Source organism: Cydia splendana, chromosome 1 (genome assembly GCF_910591565.1).
Source record: "Cydia splendana chromosome 1, ilCydSple1.2, whole genome shotgun sequence".
Lineage (NCBI taxonomy): Eukaryota > Metazoa > Arthropoda > Insecta > Lepidoptera > Tortricidae > Cydia > Cydia splendana.
The window spans coordinates 36,022,602-36,040,139 of record NC_085960.1 but is presented as its reverse complement, the minus strand read 5'-3'; the positions used below and the strand labels follow the sequence as shown (position 1 = coordinate 36,040,139).

Below are 17,538 nucleotides of genomic sequence, written 5' to 3'. Positions count from 1 at the left end.
TATGTAAACTCATTTTTAGTTTTCTTGATTACTTAATGATTACTCAGTTCCCCAAAAGATGGCACTGTGCAATGAGAGGCAATTAATTTACTGTCGTCAAAGACATATGTAACTCCGTATAAGATGAATAAAGTCTAAGGAAAAAACGTGCCTCGGTAATCAAGAAAAAGTCATTCTCGCATAAATGGCGCACACGCCTTTGGCCTATGGCCGGCTAGATGGCGTTGACGTGACCGTTTCATATTTAACAATTTTAACACATAGGTATTAGTGAATGAACAATGATATAAAAATAATAAAATAATTTATCCATATATATACATTTTTTTGATAGTTTTATACGTTTTAATTTTGAGTTTTAGTCATGTGTCGATAGATGGCAGTAAATTTACTGTGACCACAAAATTTACTATGATAGGACCCCTCTATACTATCTATTCTCTTTGCTGTCGTTTAGTTTTGTTGTATTATTAAATCAACATAATTATTCAATTAAATTTGTTGATATCCGTACCCTCTTTTCTAAAGTTAGAGTTCTAATTTGTTAAGTTGTGTTTGTAATTCTTCTAATTTGGCAAAATCCTTCCTCGGTGGCTTATTTATGTCAACACGTATTAAATTCAGCGCCATCTGTTAGTTTACCAGGGTACTCTATAGTGGTAGCACATATAAGAAAAAAGTTTGCCCCTCCTTCCTAAGTAGCGCCATAAGATTCAGGGGCAAACTTAAGTCAATCGAGTGTTGTGGCTAGCCCCCCTTTTAGGGGTTGAATTTTTATAGCCTATTATAACCTGGCCGGGGATGTTCTCGACAGATTAGTAAAGTTTGCATCAAAATCCGTTCAGCCGTTTTCACGTGATGCGCGTTCAAATAAACAGACAAACAGATAAACAGATAAACAGACAAAAATTCTAAAAACTGCTGGAACGTGTTCTGTTATCGATTCTAAGTATCCCCAGCCAACTTTTTTTCGAATATCTTCCATGTACAGACTTTCGACCCTCTTCAGCTTTATTATATGTATAGATAACTTAGTTTTATTGGAGTATGTATCCATATAGCATCCAACTCCAACCATAAGTTGGCTGAAATCAGGGGAGCAAAAATACAAATGTAAGTTACATCATATATTTTTTAACTGATTCGATTCGTAAGATGATTGGATTCCTAAAATCGTTATAAGCGTCCATTGCTAAGGTAGCTTAGCACCCAGTGGGTTCTACCGGCTTGTCACCATTGTTTGGATATTGTACTATATTAGGTACATGCCAATTTTGCTAATTATATCCTATAATTTCAGGTCATCATGTGATTCCTATATAGATACGGCTGTGGGATACGTAATGTACGAAGGAGATTGATTTTGTTAAGGCACTTGGGCCCAGAACAAAGTTGAGCATTTTGTATCGAAACAAACGTCATATTAATCGTCATAATACTTTACGACAGTAAATAATGCCTGGGAACAGAGTAAATAACAAACCATACACTTCTCTTCTGGTTCGTCAACAAGAAGCCATCATTGTCAGCTGCTCGTGCAGAACATGATGAACATACATATATGTATAGTTACTTTTTTTTGGGAAACATATATACATATATTTCCTAAATTAATAAAAAAGTAGGTAAACAAAAACATGTTTTATTATTCACAACTATTAACTTAAGTCTTGTCCACCATGATATCAGCAGCTTGAACTGCAACATGTACCTGGAAATTAGAAATTATATCTTTTTAAAGCAGTTTTAGGCTGAATTTTGAGTATGACTATGTATTCTTGTATAGTGTTTCTTTCTAGTAGGCACCATCTCTGTTTAACGGTTTGCCTTTATATACTCTGGCTACATTACCACAGAAAACACATAGGTCCCCGCGACCCTACCTACAAAGTGAGCTTTTAAATAATTATAGTAAAATAATATTAATTTTATACTTACATCGACGTGATCCTCACAGCAATACTGTGTGTAAGTAGGTAGGTATTCCAAGTTCAATTCACGGCACCATGTTTCACGTCGTAGGTCTTCGCGGATTCGAACAATCATTTTTGTGAATCATTCCCACACGTAGGAACAAGGTCTTTGATATATTAAGCAACGAAAACTACTGTTTAGGTATCAATTATGAATCAAATCATAACAAACCAGCGCAGCGGTTTAACTGAAAAATTTCATTATGACAATGATAACTTTGACAATTACGTGAGTGACGGATTGATTTACTATGGTCCGATAACTTTTATTATGCGATGACTTTACATTCAGCCAACGAGAAAGGTCAAACTAAGGTCATAAGGATATTTGTTAAAATATCTTCAATCCTCAATTATTATATCGCAGCAAATGTCGGAAACTGTTTGAAAACCTCATATCTCGAAATGGTTTTCGAAATAGAACATTTAAAAAAAAATGAACAATCCTAATTATAGTGTGTGTTAGATTTATTGGATAGTTATAGTGTATCAAGCCACAATGGCAGATAACACAAGCGTGCTTGACATTAGCGTGGAAGCTGAAGAGGTAGCTCAAGTGCTAGAAACGTCACAGGGCGGAGAAAAAGAGATAATCACACAGATCGAAAACAAACTAAATGCATTTACAATGGATGTACATGAGCTTTTCCGCATAGTTGAAAAGAATTTATCTACCAGTAAAGAACACAAGAGTGTCACAGTCGAGAATAAGAAAACTATATTGGAAGCGTGCACTCAGCTGAAAACGGACTCTGATATATATGAAGCAAACATATTGATGTTGTGTACGAAGTTAGGCTCTGCATCAATATCCACTAAGAATATTCTCAACAAAGCATTAAATAAAGAAAATGAACATTCAATTCACAGAAACGAACTCAAAGACGTGGTATCATCCATTGTCAAGGAGGAACTAAATAACTTTAAACAGGACCTGAAACAAGACCTGAAACTGACAAGCAATCAAAGCGAATCCAACCTTAAATTTACTTACTCTTCTATAGCCGCCAAGCCCAGATCGTTACCATCCACACCTAGTACGCAAACATCAAAACCAGCAATAATTATATCATCCTTAAAGGCCGGCGAAAGCGCGCCTGATACTCTACAGACCTGGAGGAAGAATGTTACTTTCCGCGACACAGACTTTGCTCCTGTAGCTACTAAATACATCTCTAATGGGAAAGTCCGCGTTGAGTTTAAGAATAAACAAGAGCGCGACGTGGCACTCTCAAAAACTAACGAAATAAATGCGGGCGTTACTGCTGAGACATCCCGTTCGCTAAAGCCAATGATCGTCCTCAAGGGTGTCTCCGTGGACGTACCAGCCGATGACCTCGTTGACATCATTACCAACCAGAATCAACCACTAAAAGACTCCGAAAGCAATAAAATCAAACTTCACTTCAAAAAAGGCAACAAGAACCCTAAGCTGTATAACGCCGTGCTAATGACCTCACCATCCACCTACAACGCAATAATCAAATTAAATAAAATTAACGTCGACCATCAGAGGGTACATGTGGAAGAACACGTGCCTCTTCTGCATTGCTTCAAGTGTTTGCAATTTGGGCACACTAGGAAGCACTGCAAATCTACAACCACCATCTGCTCACACTGCGCTACACCTGACCATGATTTCAAAACCTGCCCACACCGAGAAGATAAAACAAAAACCAAGTGCCATAATTGCGAAACGCATAATAAACAGCAGTCTGACGATATTAATAAACATATTGTATCGCATAGCGCCACCTCGTCTACCTGCCCCAGAATGCAATCTATGATCAACAAAATTAAATCTCGCATAGAATACGATATTATCTCGTAAATATGTAACTTGTAACTTTCTACCTAAATACCTAAATATATATTATACTGTAAATTAAACAACGACGCTTTGTAGTCTGACTGAATCAAATTAAGATTAATAGTCAATCACTAGGTGGCATCGGTCGGGCGGCCGCCCGCACTCGCTTACTCATGTGAGTCGCGAGACGGGCGGCCGGTGTCGCGGACTTCCGCGATACATATATTACAAACGGCAACACGTAACAACAACTTCTATATTGTCTATGGTAAGCACACTTCCTTTTTTCGGTCGTATGAAAGTTGCAAGTTAGTTTGTGAACTTATGATTGATTCATTAAATAAAGTCCTTAAAATAAAGTGCTTTGTATAAAGTGGTACGTGTGCTGGACGCCAGCTTCGTACAGCGAGACCATCGTCTTTCAAAGCTAAGTATATGTATTTAAAAGAGGACTGGTTAGTCCCATGCACATATTTTCATATATTTATTTATATAGCTGTGTTACTGGCAGAGGGTGTGCTTGCATATGTTCAGGACAGGTCGGAGATGCGTCTGCCGGCTTGTGCCTAGCCTTATATAGAAAATGGTCTAGAAGCACCAATAGGCTTGGGGTGCTTAGTTGCGACTAAGCACCACTATCCCTTCACGAGGGACAAGTACACCCCCAACTAATGCCAATATATAGATGTATCTGGTTGAGGCCAGGTGGCTTAGCACGGTCGCGTTTTTATCCCTTGTCACCATGCCTGTCACGTTCTAACAAGTATGTAAGTGCGAAAGGGACGCGCATAGTGATAGTCGATAAAAATGGAACCGTGCTGAGCCCGCAGGATACATATACGTTGTGGATCTGAATGGTTAGCGACTAGCGCGGCTAGGCATGCGAACACTCCTTAAGTGTGCCAAGGGATCGATATAGATGTATCTGGTTGCGACTGGGATACATATATATACCTTAGGGCTGTGGATCCGACTGGTAGCGGCTAGCGCGGCTAGGTTGCGACACAGATAGAACTGTGTGCCGTCAGATCCGTATATAGATGTGACTGGTTGCGACCAGGTCACAGCACCCCTTATCTGGTGCAAAGGTTTAACTTATGAGACTTTCTGAGACATAGATAATTGTGACTATCTTATGCAGACTTGCATACCTATATTACCTATATATATATTTGAGTCCTGCGGGACAATGTGGTATCTTACTATGAATATGAATTTCTGGCTATCTATCCCTACATATACCTACATGTTACAATGTTCTACATTTGCCTTGAGATATTATATATGTGTTATAATATGATATAGGCTAGGGATAATTTAGTGACCCATGGTCATAAATCTACTTTCTACACAGGTGGTGGCATATGATCAGGTTAGAGCTGGCGGCTACGCTTGGAGCTCATGAACGGGGAAAAATACTCCATACACATCATTATAATAAGGTATGAACCACATTTTCCACAGATTAACTGATCTCTCTCTCCCAATAATATAAGCGAAGCAGAAATGAGTTCTTTAAGATTCAAGTATACATGTCAAGTTGATAGTAGACTCATATTTCATTTAATAAGGTCTTAGAATCTTAAGTAACTTGAATTCAGGCAATCTATTTATTTTAGCATTTTGTATCAACGTCGGTACAAAAATTGGTGGAAGAGTGTCTTGGATTTGATTTAAACCCACATAAATTCATGAAATTATCTTATAAATCATTTACCAAATCTGTACTTAAATATACAAAGAAATGGTAAAATAAACTGATCAAAACATACTAAGACATGTTCAAGTGTGCATTATCTAAAATACTGCATGAATAATCATGATTAATTGTAGTATTTGTAATAATAAAATACAAATTCTTAAGAGGTCAAAGGTCACCCTGTGGATAGTGTTGTTCATACAGTGCTGCCGCTGCCACCTATAATTGACATATCGTACATTTAGATGTTTGTATATTGCTAAACGATTTTGAACTTTACAGGATGAATATTGCGTTTGAAAGTTATACCGAATTATTTCGCGAAAGTCATATTTACGATATCACGACTTTGAATATTATGTAATAAATAAATTACGAATTTATGATTCAAAATATTAATCTGATGTACCATTTTTTACGAATTTTATGACTAAAAATTAAATACGACTTGATGATTCAATTTCTCGCGCCATTTTTTCATATGTGTGGCGCGAGCTTGGCGCCAGCGTATTTCCGTCATAGAAGTAGCATCCTATAGAAGTGGTGTGCGCGCGCCTCCGTGAGGGACAAAACATACGCAATGCGACAATATTAAAAACACGTTTAACATTCCTGACAATATACCAAAAACAATCTACGTAATTCGGTCATTTGGCCACTTCCCCGTGTCTTCTCTATGTTATTGTACCTCTATGATTTCCGTAGTTCGTTCATTTTCACAAGATGGCGGGACAAGTGCGAGAACTGAGGAACGTTTATTCAGTTGAGTGTTTTGTTTGTTGTGCAGTGTTTTGTTAATAAAAGTGAAAATAACAAAGGTGAGTACATTGTGATTGTGTGAAATTTTGAGGAAGTGGATTAATCGAAAACGTGACAAGTAAAAACCTATGCGGTATAGGATCCACTTTGAATCATCGATTTTAATTATCGATCTATATAATTTCGTTTTATGTAAATTAAACAAACCCTGTACAAAGATTATTAGGTATCCTGTGTTATTGTGAGCGAATACACTATTATAACAAAGAAATCGTCACACAATTACTTTGTAACAAGAAGTGACGCCATTACGACACGCAAATAATAAGACGTGAGGGCTTACCCACGGGATCAAAGATACAGTGATAATTTACGTAATAATTAGATATTTAAATGATCTTACTAAGAAAATATGACTTATTTCTATGCGACTTGACATGTTACTATTATTACTATTTAAAAAATGCGTAAGCACTAATTCGTATACTTGAGAGGAATTAGGTACTTATATCGTTGGGTCAGAGGCTATATATACTCAGAATAATTGTTTGTTGCACTTGAGTACGAAACCTAACTAATGTATTGTTATGAAATAGGAATTTCGAGAAATACAGCGTAGTCAGCGTACGAACTGACTAATTTCGAGTCGAGCGTGAAAACAAGGCGTCTCTACGCCAAGCTACTTCTCTACAAGAGGAGGAGGATAAACATTCTTAGACCAAAGTCACAAGGTACGTAAACACGATTAATATAATGTTAACTTGGTATTATTATTATTATTATTAAGCCCTTTATTCCTTAAATATATAATTCTAATTGCTAAATTAAATTTTATTTTATTTCTAATTTAAGGACCCCTTTTGGGTATAGGCCTCCTCCAATCTTTTCCAGTATATCCTATTTTTTGCATCATGGGTCCAATTAGGCCCAGTTATTGAGACAATATCGTCTATCCACCTTGTCTGTGGTCTCCCACGGTGTCTGGTACCTTGAGGTCCTTGCCATTCTGTGACCGTCTTTGTCCATCTTTGGTCTTCTAATCTGGCTAAGTGACCTGCCCATTTCCACTTTAGGGATCTCGAGTAATCAAGCGCATCTATGACCCTGGTTATTTTTCTTATATCTGAACATCTTTTTCTGTCCTTAAGTTTTATGTTGAGTATGCTTCTCTCTATGCTTCTTTGACATACCTGGATGTCGTTCATTGTCTTGGTATTGTAGATCCATGTTTGGCATGCATAGGTGAGGCTAGGAAGTATACATGTGTTAAGGACCTTTCGCTTTAGTCTCATAGGCAGGTTAGATTTTAGAATTTCTTTATGACTCCAGAACTTTTTCCATGTGATGTTAATCCGTCTGTTTATTTCTTCATAGTGTCTGCTCTTTCTAAATGTTATTTGCTTTCCCAAGTATATATATTCTTCTACATATTCTAGATGTTTTTGGTTTGCATGTATAGGGATTTGAAGTCCGTTGCTCATTACTTTAGTTTTGGCAGTGTTCAGTTCTAGGCCAATACTTTTGCTGACGTTGCAGAGTTCGTTTATCATTTCTTGTAGCTGTATTGGGTTTTCGGATAAGACTATGATATCGTCTGCAAACCTCAAGTGACTTAGATATTTTCCATTTATAGATATTCCTTTTCTTGACCAATCCAATTTTTCGAATATGTGTTGAAGTACAGATATAAATATTTTGGGCGATAGGGGGTCACCCTGTTTTACTCCTCGCTTTATTTTTATAGCTGGTCCTGTTTTATCTAGTTTCACTCTACTTGTACTTTTTTCGTATATATTTTTCAATATGTCTATGTATGTTTGGTGGACTTTTTGTTGTTGTAGGGCTTCCCATATGCTTATGTGGTTGATTGAGTCAAACGCTTTCATGTAATCAATGAAACACAGGTATAATGTCCTTCTTTTTTCTACGTATTTTTCTACAATTTGTTCCACTACATGGATGTGGTCTATTGTAGAGAACCCTTTCCGAAATCCTGCTTGTTCGATTGGTTGTCTGTCCTCTATAGTAGGTGTTATTCTTTTTTCTATCGCTGATGAGAAAACTTTATATAAGGTCGGCAACAGGCTAATTGGCCGATAGTTCCCTACATCTGTGGGGTCGCCTTTTTTATATAGTAGTATGATGCTCGATTCTGTCCATGCATTGGGTACTACCTTGTTTTGTATGATTTTGTTAAATAGAGATGTTAGGGGATGGAGTAGTATTTTTTTCGCGTACTTTATGACATCGTTTGTTATATTATCTGGTCCTGGGCTCTTGTCACTTTTTAATAGTTGGATTGTCTTCTCTATTTCAGAACATGTAAACGCTGGAACTTGTGTTTCAGTCGCGTTAAGAGATTCAACTGTTGTTTCGTTTTGGTACATCAGGCAGGTATCATGCAGTCCCTGGTTTTCTGTAGTTTCATATAGTGCTTTGTAAAAGTCTGTGGCTATGTCTATTATGTCTCGTCTTGACTGTGTTGGTTTATCACCATTTTTTTGCTTTAGGTTTTTTATCCATTGCTTTCCAGTGTCTAGAATTTTGTTAGCTCTTTTTAGGCTCCCAGAAGTCGTCAGGTTTTCTTCAAACACTTTTATCCTATGGTCTGTATAATCATTTCTTATTTGTTTGTTGATTGTTTTATACAAGTTTGTTAATTCTCTCTTTTCTTCAATGTCTAATGGTTTTTTACTAAGCAGTATTTGACGTCTTCTTAGGAGTTCATTTGTTTCCTCCTGGATGATGCTTTGGGTTTTTGAGGTTTTTGGGTAATTAATCGGGTTGAGACAGGTTGTGATGATACTCGTAATTTTTCCATAGAGGGTTTCAATGTCATCTGATTCTTGCAACTTCAAATTTTTGACTTCTTTCGATAGCATTTCTAAATAGAGTTCAATTTCTGTTCCACTTTTAATTTTTGTTAGCGTTTTTCCATAATTAGTTCTGCTTTTTTTGCATTTCAGAATCATAGTTCCTCTTACAAGTCTATGGTCAGATGGGAAGTTCAGGTTTAAAATGTCTATGTTTGTAAAACGTTTTGGCTTATTTGTGAGTATGTAATCAATTTGGTTTCGGGTTTCTCTATTTGGGGACATCCACGTCCACATGTTCCTATGTCTTTTCTTGAAAATTGAATTAAGTATAGTGAAATTGTTTTCCGAAGCATATTTTACTAATGTCTCTCCACTTTGGTTTCGATTTCCATAGCAGTGGGTTCCCATTACTAATTCTTCTCCCGGATTCCGTTGCCCAATTTTTGCGTTTAGGTCACCCATGAGAATTATGTTTTTTCCTAGTGGTTTTATTGCTTCTCTTAATTTCATATAGAAGTTTTCAATCTCTTCTTTTGAGGCTTGTAGTGTAGGAGCGTATACTTGAATTATGCTTATTTTTTCTTTATTAAACTTCAGTGTTAGAATGCATATTCTTTCTGAAATTCCATAGTATTTGTCTATGTTGTTTTTTAATTTCTTTTTTATAAGGAAACCAACACCATATTGTCCAGATTTTTCACCTGTATAGCAGAATATATGTTCATCTTCTTCTATTATGTTGCTTCCTGGTCGGCGTATTTCTGACAAGCCTATTATATCATAGTTGATGTGAGATATGCTCTCTTTTAGTAGTATTAATCTTTCTGGTGAAAGGAGTGACCTGACATTATATGTGCAGACATGGATTTGTTCTAGGTTTCTTGTGTTCTTAGTTGGAGGGTGATGGTCATACTTCTCCGCGGGGACCAGCCGTATTGGAGAAAGGTTTTTTGTTGAAGTATTTGAGTTGTGTAGTGTTTTTTGCTGTAGTTTCCGTTCCAAAGAGTTAGTTGTTGAGATATGTATTTCTTTCGGACATGGAGTACGATTTTTCACGCATAAGCTGAAAGGCATCAACTTTTGGGATTTTGGTTGTTGTATTTTTCGGTGTGTCTCTAGGGCTTGGTGTCTCCGAGTTTCTTTTTCTCTTTTCATTTTCACGAAAGTTTTTAGTTTTGATTTTACGTTTTTCTATTGCTTCTTTTGATAAATCCTGTGTGATGTAGGTGCCCGGCTTCATTTTCATTTTGTTTTTTAAGATTACGATTTTCTTTTGCTGAGTTGTAATTGTTAGTAAGATGGGTCTTATCTTTCTGCTGTCTGTCTTTTTGCCTAGGCGTAGAACTTTATTCATTTCACTATTTTCAAGGGTAACTCCGAGCTCACTAATTGTATTTATGACGGTCGTGCTTAGATCTTCAATTTTTTCTGCTTGCGGGGGTTCGGGGATTCCGTGGATGAGAATGTTGTTGCGTCTGGCATTTAGGTCCATGGCATATAGCTTGTTGTTAAGGTCTCGCATTTCCGATTTTAACTTTTCATTTTCAGCTATTAGAGGTTGTATCTTTTCATCCACCTTTTGTAGTACAATTGTAGTTATGTTTTCTGTTATTTGAGCAGTTTGTTTATCTAGTTGTTCTTTCATTTTGGCCAACAGCAATGACATCTGCGGGTCTGACATTTGTGTTTCAGTTGCCATGATGTGACGTTTGTAGGGTGAGATGTAAAACGGAACGGAACTTGGTATACAGCCTCATAATATTGTGTATTATTACTGTCAAATTGCATTCTTCAAGAGTTGAATAATTTGGGATCCTTTTAATTTACCGAAACTTTTTTGACCAAATTTCGTTTCCCAACCAAATTTTACCAACTGCACGTTTGTCAACTCAATCTTTCCCATATGAACATTTAACAAACTTAAATTCCGACAAATGATCATTTCCCAAACTATTACTTTGCAACTTTTATAAGACCAACTGTTTTTTTTCCAAATGTTTTACTTAGACTATAAATGTTCGCTCAAATTTATTTTCGTCAAATGAATCACTGGACAAAATTATTTTTTCCAAAAATATCTTTACTTAAAAAATGTTTGTTCAAACAAATGTATTGCAAAACCACTACTGGACAAATTATGTCTATCCAAAACATTAGGTTATTAAAAATGTGTTACGGCTAGGTTAGGTAAAGTGGGTGCTTAGTTTGGTTTGGGAAACTAAACAGCCCGAAAGCTGCCCAAAAAACCACTATTACCTAGGTAGGTTCGTGAGTTACCTTGTGTTCCTTAGAGCGGTTGCCAAGTCTCACTTGCTTTAAAAAAAGGGATTGTAATATGCAACAATTGTTTTTTTATTAATTAAGTCATACTTTAGAATATGTTGCGTTAGTCTAAACCACGCGAAAGCTACCAAAAGGGGGGACGGGGGGGCGAAGCCCCCGAAAGGGGGGCTCGGGGGGCGAAGCCCCCCGCATTGAAAAAACACTACAGTATTACGTATATTTCCACCTAGATAGGTTCGTTAGTTACCTTGTGTTCCTCAGAGCAGAAAATAGAAGCCCCGCGAAGCGGGGCTTCGTCGACCGGCTGCCGGGTCTCACTTACTTTAAAAAAAGGGATTGTTATCGGAGCCCCCCGCATTGTAAAAACACTACAGTATTACCTGTATTTTTACCTAGATAGGTTCGTTAGTTACCTTGTGTTCCTCAGAGCAGAAAATAGAAGCCCCGCGAAGCGAGAAGCGGGGCTTCGTCGACCGGCTGCCGAGTCTCACTTGCTTTAAAAAAGGGGATTGTAATATGCAACAATTGTTTTTTTATTAATTAAGTCATACTTTAGAATATGTTGCGTTAGTCTAAACCACGCGAAAGCTACCAAAAGGGGGGACGGGGGGGCGAAGCCCCCCAAAAGGGGGGCTCGGGGGGCGAAGCCCCCCGCATTGAAAAAACACTACAGTATTACGTATATTTCCACCTAGATAGGTTCGTTAGTTACCTTGTGTTCCTTAGAGCAGAAAATAGAAGCCCCGCGAAGCGGGGCTTCGTCGACCGGCTGCCGGGTCTCACTTACTTTAAAAAAAGGGATTGTTATCGGAGCCCCCCGCATTGTAAAAACACTACAGTATTACCTGTATTTTTACCTAGATAGGTTCGTTAGTTACCTTGTGTTCCTCAGAGCAGAAAATAGAAGCCCCGCGAAGCGAGAAGCGGGGCTTCGTCGACCGGCTGCCGAGTCTCACTTGTTAACGATTATTAATTAAGTCATACTTTAGAATATGTTGCGTTAGTCTAAACCACGCGAAAGCTACCAAAAGGGGGGACGGGGGGGCGAAGCCCCCCGAAAGGGGGGCTCGGGGGGCGAAGCCCCCCGCATTAAAAAACACTACAGTATTACGTATATTTCCACCTAGATAGGTTCGTTAGTTACCTTGTGTTCCTCAGAGCAGAAAATAGAAGCCCCGCGAAGCGGGGCTTCGTCGACCGGCTACCAGGTCTCACTTGCTTTATAAAAAGGGATTGTTATCGATGAAAAAAAAAACATAAATGAGTATTTTATTTTCAATCTTTACTATTTTACCTTTACTAGAACATTTTAAAGAAAAAAATAGGTAAGTAGTTACACGTAAGTAGCTACAAGATATACTTCTATCTTAATAAACAAAATCGGATTCTTCCCAAAAAAATCTTTTATGAAGCAAATTGGGCACAATAACGTTTTAACACAATAATAACAAGATCAACAAATTATGTAATAACTCATTTGACGTCAAATGCCGCACTATCCGCAAACTAATTATAGCCAGCAATCAATGAATTTAATATGATACCTTTGTACGAGTAACTATATGGTGCTTTACGCACACTAGTGCAAGGCCTATTGACTTCCTTGGAATGACGTGACCCTTCATAATTGTGCATGTGTGCTCCGTTCCTAGAGGAGGATTGCCAGTAATTACCATAAAAATATTTTACTACAGCAACATTGCTAGAACTGGCTTCGTCTATACGATTTCTAGGAACAAATCCAATTATTTTATCAAATATATTTTGATTTGTATTTTATGAAGTAGTTGAAGTCATATGTAAATTATTATCTATTTCAGTTTGTCTTTGTCTATGTTCATAAAATCTATGAAGGGTAGACGTGCCTCTACCCTCCATGATAAAATTAAAAAAAATCTTTGTCAATAGGCCTCTTTGATAGGCCTTGATTTGGGTCTGGCCGGTAAGAACATAGGCAAGACAAAAGTCTGTAATGTCAATGCTGTCATTAAAGTCATTTAACGTAAAAATATCAGTTTTCATATAAAACGATTTATTCACTTGAAATATATTTATTTACCTATTAATTTTAAAAATAAAAACGATTCATATGTACGAGCAACATATCTAAATGCGTCTTCGCACAGACTTAGTTAAAATTAACCCGTTGTGGTAAACCAGAAACAGCGATAATTTCAAGGTAAGAAATACATAAATATATTAATCTTTAAATAAAAATGAGCGTACTAATTGCCAAATTAAAATATAATAATTTAATCTTACTATCCCCGTAAGTCCCGCGGACGCTATATCGCGTCCGAAATTTTAATCAAAATTTATCATAGATGTAAAACCTCACATTGTTTCAGCTGGTAAATTTAGACCCGGTAGCAATTAGCGACGTTAGTAATTAGGCAGTTAGATTATATTGTTTAATTTGTGACTGTTTTGTTTTAGAGAGTGAATCAGCAGATGGCTTGAGCGTGAGATAACAATATAATCCTGGGCCGTCATATGATTTCTTGGAAAAAGCTCAAAGGGCACGTATCTGCCGCATATCCAGACTACCGGGATACCGGTGAACAAGAACGCTACGCGGAGCTGTGAAGCAGAAAATGTCCGATAACCGGATAGATGTAATAACAACTTGTAATCATTTGCCATATCAATGTATGTATTCATATGTATTGCTCCTAACATATATACAGTAATCCTAATAGGAATGAAAATATTTATATCTTAATATACTTTTTTGTTGCCTTTTATATTTGACGAATTTCTAAATATAGTACCTAATCATTACCTTTTAACGTATTTTTTAATTTTTTTGTGATATGCTAATTTAAGAGCCCATGAACGTGCACACTAGCGCCGCTGCTAAATAATCGTGATTATTTAAATTTAATGACAGGTACGCGTCCAAAGTTAAACGGCCGTTTTTGTTTTGAGCTCATAGATCGACTAATCCAGCAACATAAAAACTAGTTTGGTGTATTCAAAAGGTACTTAAATACACAATACAGTCAGTAGCGGCCCCCTTTTTGAAATACCTGTCGCTAAATTTAAATAATCACGATTATTTAGCAGTGGCGCTAGTGTGCACGTTGATGGGCTCTTAAAAACCTGACCCCAACAAAAAAGAAAAAATACAAAAAGAAATTCCCTCTCCGGGATTCGAACCCAGGACCATTAGCTTCCTGAACAGGATTACTGCCAATACCCGCTAGGCTAAACGGGTTGTCAATTCTAATTACAATGGTATCCTACCAGAGCGCTAGTAGTATAAACGAACTTTTGAAAGGGACATTTTTTTGTATGGAGTTATCGTTCTTCTCCTAGTGAGTATTATATTCTTTGCACTAGTGTCCCATCCTCTCCCCCTGAAGCAAACCCTACTTTTAACATGGATCCGATTATTTTTGAGAAAAGTATTAGTTACGAAAAAAGACTGAATGTAAGAAATAATCCTTTATAAATTTTATACAAAAAAGATTATTATCGACTTTTTGGTAAGACTCATCATATTCATGTATTAACTTGTTGAATTTCAATATAACATAATTATGAAATCACGCAAATAAATGGAATAAATTTAAATTAAATTAATTAATTATTTCTTTCATTGACACTTTTTTCCTATGTTGTATACTTTCCCCAAAACATAAATAAAACTGTCAACCGGGACATATTTCATGCTATTAGGGGGGATTGCGTCAGGGGGAGGGGATGGGATACTAGTGTGCGTAAAGCACCATACCCAAAGGTATCATACTACATTCATTGAATGCTGGCTATAATTTGTTTAAAAAAAAAACACAATTTGACCGTTTTGTGACCGCAATTCGTACCACCCTACAGATAATAATTTTTGACATTTGTTCTGTAATATTTGCCATTACTAAATTTGGAATTATTTAAAGTATTTATTAAATAAATAACAAAATGTGAAATAATAATTGTCAAAATAAGAAAATGACAAAATACAATAGTTTGTCACGTTTAGTTTTGGTTTTTGTATTCTTTGGTAAGTACTCATTTGGAGAAATTAAAATTTGTTCAAATAAAAATTGGCAATTTCTTTTTTTGATAACTGTTACATTTGTCATGTTTTTTTATGGTTTTTGTATTCTTTGCCAACTAATACTTTCGAGTAATTAAAATTTGGTAAAATAAATGTTGCCAAAGTAAGGAAATGTCAAAATATTTTTTTGCATATCGTTCTCTTGGAAAATATTTTTTTTCGACTTGTTTAGTTGGGAAATGATTAGTTGGATTTTATATTTTTGGGATAAATTGTTTGGGATATGAAAATCTGGCAAAAATATTTCGGTAATCCATTAGTAACCCGAATAATTTACTCAAAAATTAACCTTATACAGTGTTTACATCTCTAAGAAATAGATGGCGCTCGCAACACATATGACAATAAGTACTAAATATTGTTCTACAGTGATGATGAAATAATAGAGTGGTATTCAAATAATAATTACATATTATTATGATAAATATTTGGTGATATGAAGTTTGTGTTTTAAACATATGGAATATGTTAGATAAATTGCAAATTTGGTAAAGTAAATACTGAATGTTAGTATGTATGTACAGATACCTATACATGTACAGGCATGTACTGTAAGTGAGAACTACACTTAGTTCATATGATGAGAACAAGTTGTATACTTGAATAATGCCATAGTGTGTGGTGTATATGAAACTAATAATAAATGATTTTGGTGTATTCCATGAGTAATTTGAGAATTTAGTAATACACATGATGCTATGTTCATCATCATCATCATGTTAGTCATGTTGTACTTATTAGAAAGTTGAATTCATTTTGAATAATGTTCATATAACAACTACATGCATATACATATTATCTGTCATATGATGACATTCCTGTTGGTCCAGTAATTCACACTCGGTGGAAATATGAAAATTGTATAAAGTACTTGACAACATTATTGAGTTCTGTTGTGATAACTTGTTTAAAAATACATTTCCAGAGTGAGAGTGAGAACACTATGGAAGCTATCCTGCTGAATCGCCTGTCCACATTTGCCACAAGTATCAAAGAGCATCAAGTAAAAGCATCAGAGCTATGTGCGTGTCGTCCATGGGGAAAGGATCAGCTAGAGCAAGCTGCTATTATCGCCTCCAAACTACAATCTATACTGGGAAGATTTCAAAGTGATCTCTATCAGTACTTCAACCTGTCCAAGGATCCTAACGCCGATGAGATTTCAAATGTAACTGCGATACAGCTAGACGGTGATGAAGTCTTAGCTGAACTTAATGCAAGAATTCAAGCTGATAAGGATACAAGACAAGTCAAATCCGATCCTACAAAAAACAGGAGCAAGTTACCAGAGTTGGATTTAATATCTTTTCATGGTGACGTTCTAGAATGGACTCAATTCTGGGACCAATTCAGTTCCAACATTGATCAAAGGAATATACGAGATGTTGATAAGCTACTCTACCTTAAAGCATCGTTAAAGGGTGAAGCCAAAACCATTATCGATGGTTTAGAAACCACGAATGACAATTATAAGATTGCCATAGATACTCTGAGAGAGAGATATGGCAATAGAGTGCAGATTGTTGATGCCCACTATTCTTCCTTATATAAGATTAAGAAGGCCATGAAGCCAGAAGATTGCAGAAAGACATTAGATGAACTCGAGAGACATCTAAGAGTCTTACAGTCCCTAGGAGAGGACACAAATCAAAACCATTTAAGATTTCTTTTCATGGAAAAGTTTCCTGAAGACATCATTTATGAAATGAAACTAAAATTGAAGACTGAATCCATCGAAGAAATAAGAAAACAACTAAACACTATCATATCAGCAAAAGAAGATGCCAAGAGGATTAGTGTTGAGACTAAAGGTATGGAGACAACCTTTACCACTGAGACTTTACACATAAGGGATAAACATCCGAAGAAACCCACCTATGATAGGAGAATCAAACATAGAGTTACAAAAATGAGAGGAAAACCAAATAAATTTAGACAAAATACATCAACCTTTTCAAATACATTCCCGCCTAAGAAAAGAAAATATGAGTCCACTTGTCAAGCTTACTATACAAACTCGAAATGATAAACTGAAAACGGTATTTGCAAATGTTGTAGATTCTATCACTCAAGGTATTCATTATCCAAAACAAGAATTAACGAAGTTGATTAACAGTTCAGAATATGTGTTAGCCGAT

The 17,538-nt window shown here is 36.2% G+C and overlaps 1 protein-coding gene across 1 annotated transcript; it reads left to right on the top strand.

Moving 5' to 3' along the window:
* The first annotated feature begins 4,957 nt into the window (after window positions 1-4,957).
* Window positions 4,958-17,426, top strand: LOC134806158 (uncharacterized). Its single transcript, XM_063779449.1, has 2 exons — window positions 4,958-6,972; window positions 16,326-17,426. Exon 2 carries the CDS (start codon window positions 16,344-16,346, stop codon window positions 17,424-17,426), a length of 1,083 nt encoding a protein of 360 aa, XP_063635519.1. The 5' UTR covers window positions 4,958-6,972; window positions 16,326-16,343.
* The last annotated feature ends 112 nt before the right edge of the window (window positions 17,427-17,538 follow it).